General features: G+C 37.8%; 1 protein-coding gene across 1 annotated transcript; it reads left to right on the plus strand.

Annotated features, from left to right (window-relative positions):
* Positions 1-665: 665 nt before the first annotated feature.
* LOC127510684 (gastrula zinc finger protein XlCGF8.2DB-like) lies at positions 666-5256 on the plus strand. The gene is made up of 2 exons (XM_051890601.1): positions 666-1484; positions 3653-5256. The coding sequence occupies exons 1-2, from the start codon at positions 1400-1402 to the stop codon at positions 4558-4560; spliced, it is 993 nt and encodes a 330-aa protein (XP_051746561.1). The 5' UTR covers positions 666-1399; the 3' UTR covers positions 4561-5256.
* Positions 5257-9087: the final 3831 nt, after the last annotated feature.

The following is a 9087-nucleotide window of genomic DNA, read 5'->3' on the forward strand; positions in this document are numbered from 1 at the left end:
TAGAACCTTAGGAATGTTACTTGGTTAGTATGGATCTTGGGTGCACGAATTAGATCAACAACATCCCTCAGCTTGAGACACAACTGCCAGACATCATCTTCTGCTGGAGTTTTGATCCTGTCCCCAAGCATTAAAGGAATGAGGCTCAAGAGGCACCAGTTTTGAGCAGCATATCCTCCATGCTTTTCAGCATCCAGCTATTCCTCACATGGTTTGTTGTTAGCCTCACTTTGTATGGGAAGTTTGATCCTGTTTAACTGGAAATAAGATACACATACACAGTTTGTTGTTTGTGCATCATTATAACAGACTGTATGACTCCTGTACGTCACCAGAATTATAAATGTAAAAATATAAATGTATTCCATGTATTCCATTTTACTCTGTATTGCAAAATGCTATTAAGTAGACTAAAAATTGTAAGCTACAGTATGCCTATAGTGTAATATGTTTTATAAGTTATTTTAATATTTAATATTTTCAACACATCACTGAACAATATTAATTTAGATATGTATTTCACCAAAAATAAGCTCTGAATTATTCTGACATATTTTTAATTATTTGTACATTGTATGTAAATTTCTATGCACTTGTGTGATGTTGGACACAACAGAGTGTGAACAGGACTTTTATTTTGGCGATGTGACATCATAAGTCTGCGCTCCTGCATCTTTTGTTATTTGGCTGAAGAAAGGTTTGTGTTCTTAAACATTTAAAGTGTTTAAATCAATGCAACCCATTTAGGCAACTTTAGATTTTAAAATGATGTAAAATGGCTTCATTTATTGTTTAATGTAACATTATAATAACACTAATGGACCTTATTTTTGTGACTAAAGCTAATCCACACACGAATAACTGAAAATATGTTTAGCTCTCTGTATCAGTTTGGTAAACACGAATTCTCTCACTAAAAAGTAGTGATGGAGAAACGGAGCCTTTTGAAACGAGTCCGAGTCAATTGAACCAAATGATTCACTCGCAAAATGATTCACTGTTTCGAAGCGCTCGAATCACCGCTCGCTGGCGACACGTGCTGGTCAAAACAGTGTAAATGAACGAGAACAACAAACACAAGCGTGTGTAATTACAACTGTAATTACTAAAGTAGTTTAATCTATTAAAATATCAAATATAAAAAAAACAAAAACAAGTTTCTGTGCAATTTTTATTCTTTTATTAAGTTTTAAGTTTATTTTTTAGTCTAATCAGTTCATTTACCGGTAAGTCCATTCACTCTGACTGACTCTCTTGCCAGTGCATTGACTACTGAACTTGGGAGTTGAATGAGACGCACCCAGAGATTTTCTTTCTGATAATTAACATCTTTAACAAGACAGTGTCCAAACACAGTGACCTAAAGCAACTGAGATTCATGTGACACACTATTACAAAGATGGCGTTTATTAAAGAGGAGACTGAAGAAATGAAGATTGAAGAAGCATTCAGAGTGAAACATGAAGATACTGAAGAACAAACAGGTTGGTTTTATTTTGTACATCTATTTTGAATGTTAGTGATTCCATTTGTTGTATAAGGGATTTTTTTTCCTTCTCATCCTCAAATACGCTCACTGTATCAGCCTTGGAGCACACTCTCTTTTAAACCTCATAAAATAGAGAGGAAGAGAAACATTTTTTTCTAACAAATTATTATTATATTAACATACCTGAACATAAATAATGTAAATATCAGTTAATATTCATTGAATCAAGCAATAAATGTCATACGTCAAAAACATAGCCTACAAACAAAATTTCTCCCACTGAGACGGCTCACTGCATGCTATATTTATTGATTTTAAGGGCTTTAGTGAGCAAATAAAATAGCCAGTAACTGCAACATAATAGATTAAATCAAACTGTTTCAATGTTTGTGAGTGAGACATAGTTCAAATCAAAGATTGTGCGCTGAATAAAACATCTGTTGCGACTTTCACATCTTTTATCAAGCTCAGTGGTAAATTTAGCATCATAAGTTGATCTAGGACGAGTGTTTCTTCTCCTGAACTCCATGTAGCAGCAACATGCGTGGATCTTCATCACATTAAGACGAACAGTGCCTGCAGCTTTCTTTACTTTATTTTCCGAAAGTCTGATTTCAGCTTTAGTAAGCTACCAATCACATGTTGTGTCTAATCTGCACTGCTTCCTGAACTTTTGTTTTCTTTTGGGAATTTCTAACAGGAGCAGTCAAGAAGATGATTTGGGAAAACTAGAGTGACTAGGGCTGCATGATATTGGAAAAAAACTAAAATTTTGTTTTTCTCCAATATAATAATTTTACCAGATGATTTAAATCATTCTAGGATGATTGGGGTGATTGTGTTAATTTCGTTTGACAAATCATTTTCCTCATAATTTTCGTCAACAAAATTTTTTCACTGACGAAAACGAGGTGATAACTAAATAAAAAACAGTTTTGAATGACAAAAACTGATGAAAATCTATTAACATTTTCATCAATGGATAAAAACGAGACAAAAATGTTAGGGAGGGACGATTTGGGAAGCGATCCAGTCATTACTTATGCCCTGCGTAGTAGATGTGCACATCTGAATTGTAACTTGCTGCACGTCTCATAAAACAATCAAAAACGTAAACTTCTGTGAGAAAGAGAAGAACAGACATAGAGATCTGAAAAAGTGTGATGATGCGAAAGAGAGCTCAATTTAGTCCGGCTTTTTGTGAGCACAAATATATATCATTGTCATAACAGTAAAAACTATTGAAAATGTCCCTCAAGGAAAGTGTATACAAGGAGAAAAGAGGACCCAATACCGAGCCCTGAGGCACTCCGCACTTGTTTTTGATGGAATGCCTTTATTCACACAAAGTAGCAGATAAGACCTAAATCATGCTAATGCTTGCCCACTGATGCCAACATAATTCTCAAGCTATCCAAGTGAATGTTGTGGTCTATAGCCCTATTCGGATGAGACTAGTTTTCATGGAGGACATTATAGAAATTTATGTTTCACAGGTGTACTTTGTGATTTTATTTCTTTCCGAATCTGCCATGTCTGTGTTTTTCTCACACAACCTCAGTAAAAATTGTTTGGCAAAGTACCTGTAGTCTTCCCAATCCAGCATTGTCATTACTCACCTGAGCATTAGGGGGCACTGTTCCCTTAAATAGGTGAACTTATGCATTTCTTGAACAAAGGAGTAAAGGTAGGAAGTTATACTGCCTTCACGTGCTATCGGAAATTTGATAATTCCCACTTCGGAAGTCGTGATTACGAGCTCATTGCATTCAAGTTTCGAAATGGGAGGGCGTTCATTTGCAATTTTTACCTAGGAAACACGTATTTATGATAATTTTGAGAGCATGTTAAGGCAGCATTAAAACTCTTCCTTAATGGAGAAGCTTACCTTATGGTGGTTTAGGTCTTTTGACCCTGTTTACAGGAACTTTATAGTTCTAAGCTCAACCAGGGTTTGTGTTCTGTGAATATATATTGATTACTTGGTGGCTTAAACAACTGTGAAGACTGGAATGAAGAGAGTAGATTTCCATCTACTGCTTAACTGTTACTTGTTGATAAGCAATGCTCTACTTCAAACATTGGGTATATGATCTAGCATACATGTTGTTGGCTTTGATGCTTTTAAACTGTTAATTTGCATTTAACTTTTTTCCACTTTAGACCTGATGGCACTGAAAGAAGAAAGTCAAGAATTGAATGAAGAGGAAAAGAAAGATCAGTATGAGCATCATCATGAATTCATGACTGGAGAAAAATCCACAAAACCTGAAATCACTTCCTTACAAAAAACAGAAGTTCAGAAAACCATAACTAACAATTATTTCATTTGCCACCAATGTGGAAAGAGTTTTACTCAAAAACAAAACCTTAAAGCCCACATGAGAACTCACACTGGAGAGAAGCCTTTCACCTGCCAACAGTGTGGACAGAGTTTTGCACGTAAAGAAAACCTTAATTCCCACATGAGAATTCACACCGGAGAGAAACCTTACACCTGCCAACAGTGTGGACAGAGTTTTGCACGTAAAGGAAACCTTAATTCCCACATGAGAACTCACACTGGAGAGAGACCTTTCTCCTGCAAACTGTGTGGGACGAGATACTCACGAAAAGAATGTCTTAAGACTCACATGAGAGTTCACATTGGAGAGAAGCCATTCATATGTGCTCAGTGTGGAAAGAGTTTCAGACGTAAGGTAAACCTTAATCAGCACATGAAGACTCACTTGAGAGTAAACCGCTTGATATGCCATCAGTGTGGAATGAGTTTCACAGACAGCAATCACCTTAAGAATCATGTAATAAGGCACAATGGAGAGAAGCGTTTCATGTGCCATCACTGTGGAAAGAGTTGCATAACCAAATCAATCCTTGAGGTTCACATGAGAGTTCACACTGGAGAGAAGCCTTTCAGCTGCCCTCAGTGTGGAAAGAGTTTCATACATAAAGGAAACCTTAACATTCACATGAGGCTTCACACTGGAGAGAAGCCTTACACGTGTCTTCAGTGTGAGAAGAGTTTCACATATCATAGAGACCTGAAACGTCATTTGCAAATTCACTCTTGAAAGCAAGTGTTCTACAAAATACAGCAGTTTCACTTGCATATTCACTCTGGACGATGACCGTTTTATTTTGATTAGTGTAATAAAAATCATCAAACTTACAGATTTTGTCATCACACCTGAAATGTCATGCAGATGTGAGACCCTTGAATTTACTACATTTGTGATGCTGGTCGAATACCGTATATGGTATAACTTTATTGTGCCACTCCAGTTTCATTTACTGCTGATTGACAGTAATCTCATTTCACGTCTTGTTGAAAGAAGCATTTATATCAAAGTGCCGCGGCAGCCCCTATTTACACTGCACGCGTCTGCGGCGTGTTACGGATGCGACGCGGCTAACGGAGCTGATCCGCGGCCACTCTAGTCAATGCTTGTGTTTACACCAGCGCCATGTTTCAGAAGCGGCTCGCCACGCCACTTCACTAAAGATAGGTGCCTCGCGTCCAAGACGCACAGCTCAAATACAAAATAAAGTCAAAATAATCACCCTGTGTAAACTCCTGCTCATATTTCACATCACTAGGAGGCCAGAAACTGAAGACAAGAGATTAGAAGTTGAAAAACTTGAAAATGTTTTGTTCTTGTCATCCATAACTGGACTTTTAAGTTTATTAACTTCATCTGTAGGCTACAGCAAAATAAAGTATGGTATCGCAATAAACACAATTAAATCTGACAAAATATAACCATTTAGCCATTAAAAACACAAAAAAATCAAGGAAAAAAACGTCAGGCAAATCTCGTGGTCTCGCGTATCCAGCCGCTTCCCTTCTGAAATGCTTCTGGTGTGAGTTGACACTGCGTAGAGGACAGAACAAAACTTTGCCGGAGCCGTAACGCACCGCAAACGCGTGCACAAGGCTTTAGAGTTGGTTGTGAGATACAGAAGAATAAGAATAAAGCTGTACAAGTGCAGCGATGTTCAAAATCATGCCGCGCCACTCACATAGTTTAGCATTATATTTGTCTGAAATCATTGTTAATGCACATGACTTAACCATAAGCTGGAATATTGTGACATTTTTAATGATATATTTGTCTTTTCGTCAATTGAATAAAGTTTATGCTTCATATAGAAGGATATATTCATACTGATCACTCTTTCTCTTTGTGCTGTTTTTACAGCTAAATTCATCAACACAACTTTGTTCGTTCTTATAGTGTATAAACTTTTTAACTAATGACACCTGGAACCTCGAAGAGCATTTTTGACCACCCTCCAAGTATGCGACAGTCTGTAATTAAAGACAAGTTGCTCTGCAGATAGGATGTGGTTTGGATATGGCTTCATGAGGTACTCCTTTAAGGGAAACTGGTCAGATGCAGGGATGTTGGATGTCCAATTCTCCAGGGTATCCTACACTAAGTATCCACCAAACATTCCACCATCTGAAATCTGCCCATTGCAACCAACATCTACATAAAGGAATCTGTAACTGCTGTCAACCAGTGCCATTAGAACCATGGGAAATGTATGTTTTAGTTGTAGAATGTTAATACAGTTCCTGGTGGGGGATGAATATTGATGTTTTCCATCTAGAGCACCCAGGCATTTTGGGATGTTCCACTGAGCCTGGAAAATGGATTCCAGGCTCAGTGGAACTTCCCAAGCTGCCTTATGTCACTGAAATTAGTATGTCAGACCCTTGATAACTTGTAATCGTGGCCATACAACATGGTGTAATCATTAGATGTTGGAATCCTGATAGATAGAATCCTGGTAGTTTGTGTTTTGCCTTTGGGTGATTGGAGTTTCTTCAACATGTGAAACTGAACAGGAAACAGGAAAGATTTTAGTTACATTTTTAAAATCAGTTTCAGTTAATGCAAGATCTTGAAACAGGTTCAAGATAGCGCCTTGAGCCTGTCGCTGCAGTATCCAAGATTTTACCCATTTGGAGTGGGTTCCCCTTATTTCCGCCTCCAATTCTTCCTTTGTTCCTCTACGAGGGCTGACAATGGCAGTGCCATTTGCAACTTCTACTTGAAGATTCAAATCCATCTGTGGTGTGCGCAAAAATGGCAGTGCATAGTCCTAGTTCCGGTTTCTCTTTTAGGAATATTAGCTACTGTCACCTTTTTGTATAGAAAATCAATTTTCTCTCATGCAGAACATACATTCTAGTTAAAAGAAAAGACAATCTTTTGCATGCGTTAAATACAGAGAGTGCCAGATTGGTTGTGCCTAGTGAACTTTGTAAGATGATTTTACATCTGGGTCATACTATACCCTGGTCAGGACATTTAGGTCAGCAGAAAACCTATGAACGAATAAGTCAACGATTCTACTGGACTAAATTGTATCAGGATGTACAAGAATATTATAAGACCTGTTCTGAGTGCCAGAGGGTAGCTCCTGTCCGTAAAGCAGACAGAAGTTATCTGCAGCTTTTAACTATCATTGGTACTCCTTGTGAGCGGATAGTTGTAGACATAAATGGCCCTTTACTGAAGAGTAGTTCAGGTAACCAATTTGCCCTGGTAATTTGTGATTACGGAACTAGATATCCTGAAGTGAACCCTTTGCGTTCCATCCAGGTTAAACATATTGTGAAATGCTTAATGAAATGCTTGACTTGATCTCAAGGGTTGGAGTAGGCCTACCTTCTGAAATTAGGCCTACCTTCTGAAATTATCATGGATCAAGGAACTAATTTCATGGCTAATGCGATGAAGTCACTGTACAAGCAATTGGGCATTAAGGGTATCCGAACAACACCATTTCACCCCCAAACTGATGGTTATTTGATCGTTTTAATGGCACACTGAAAAACATGCTCACGTTGTGTCAATCATGTTTACACTCTGCCTCAGAAGCTTTGGTCCATCATAAAAAAAATTGGATCGGGTTTAATTTTCTGCGGTTTTGGCATCCGTAGCAAGCATTTTTAGAGGTGTTTTGACAGAAACAGAAACTGAAGACAAGAGATTAGAAGTTGAAAAACTTGAAAATGTTTTGTTCTTGTCATCCATAACTGGACTTTTAAGTTTATTAACTTCGTCTGTAGGCTACAGCAAAATAAAGTATGGTATCGCAATAAACACAATTAAATCTGACAAAATATAACCATTTAGCCATTAAAAACACAAAAAAAGTCAAGGAAAAAAACGTCAGACAGGCAAATCTCGTGGTCTCGCCTATCCAGCCGCTTCGCTTCCGAAATGCTTCTGGTGTGAGTTGACACTGCGTAGAGGACAGAACAAAACTTTGCCGGAGCCGTAACGCGCCGCAAACGCGTGTAGTGTAAACAAGGCTTTAGAGTTGGTTGTGAGATACAGAAGAATAAGAATAAAGCTGTACAAGTGCAGCGATGTTCAAAATCATGCCGCGCCACTCACATAGTTTAGCATTATATTTGTCTGAAATCATTGTTAATGCACATGACTTAAACATAAGCTGGAATATTGTGACATTTTTAATGATATATTTGTCTTTTCGTCAATTGAATAAAGTTTATGCTTCATATAGAAGGATATATTCATATTGATCACTCCTTCTCTTTGTGCTGTTTTTACAGCTAAATTCATCAACACAACTTTGTTCTTAAAGTGTATAAACTTTTTAACTAATGACATTTTTAGAGGTGTTTTGACAATTCAGAGCCACCGTACAAGCGAACGCCAAAATCCAGAATGCCGTCTGACAAGTTCATCCACAAACCACTGTATGACAAAAAAAGTGCGGAATATAAAGACAGATTGTGGCAGGTGATTGTGGAACAGCTTGGAAAACAGGATGGCAGGTACTGATTTCAAAACAAAGGGTGTACGAAAGATTATTGTGTTTATAAGTTTCAATTTCATCTAACAATCCTTTAATAAGTCCTCTGACATGTTCAGCATTTGCACCTTCGATTGGACAACACACCAGAGTCGATGACAAGCTTCCTACAACTGAACTTTTTAAAGGTCTCTCTCAAAATGAAAGGGTGAGCTCTGTATGCCGTGAAAGCCGAGACATTGATGAAGACCTGATTTACAAATACGGGACTGTAAATCTAAAAAAAGCTGGAGATAAGGTATTGTTATACAACATTCTTTTGTGTAAAGAAATTTTTTTGCCTTTGATTTATTACCCTCCTCTCTGCAGAAAACATGTATGTAATTTGTCATTCCTGTTACTGTAACACAGGTGGAGTATTACATATGGGCTGCACCCATGTGTATATTATCCATCAACATTATGGTGGCAGAAATCTGCACAAGACCACAGCGATGCTCTCCTAAATTTTAAATATCCCCTCACCGTGTACATCTCTGACATCGCTGGACGTGTTGCCAGACAAGTTAACTGTAAATCTTGAGTGGATGAAGAACATCAGGAGGAAACCAAGACATGCAGAAGAACCCAAAGGAATGGACCAATTCTCATGTCCACACACTGAGACTGGGACATCAGACCGGTACTCACTGTATGACAGATTTCACCAAAAACAAAAAACAAAACAAAAACAGAAGCGCCTGGCTTCTCTGGTTAATTCTGCAGTAGCAGAACAAACTAGACGCTAAAGTTTGTACACAAAC

Source organism: Ctenopharyngodon idella, chromosome 4 (genome assembly GCF_019924925.1).
Source record: "Ctenopharyngodon idella isolate HZGC_01 chromosome 4, HZGC01, whole genome shotgun sequence".
Taxonomy (NCBI): Eukaryota; Metazoa; Chordata; class Actinopteri; order Cypriniformes; family Xenocyprididae; genus Ctenopharyngodon; species Ctenopharyngodon idella.

Bases quoted from the DNA above. Each gene is read 5' to 3' on its own strand.
- LOC127510684 (XM_051890601.1), top strand. From the start codon at position 1,400: ATGGCGTTTATTAAAGAGGAGACTGAAGAAATGAAGATTGAAGAAGCA. The intron at 1,485-3,652 runs GTTGGTTTTATT...TTTCCACTTTAG, and splicing joins AGATACTGAAGAACAAACAG to ACCTGATGGCACTGAAAGAA.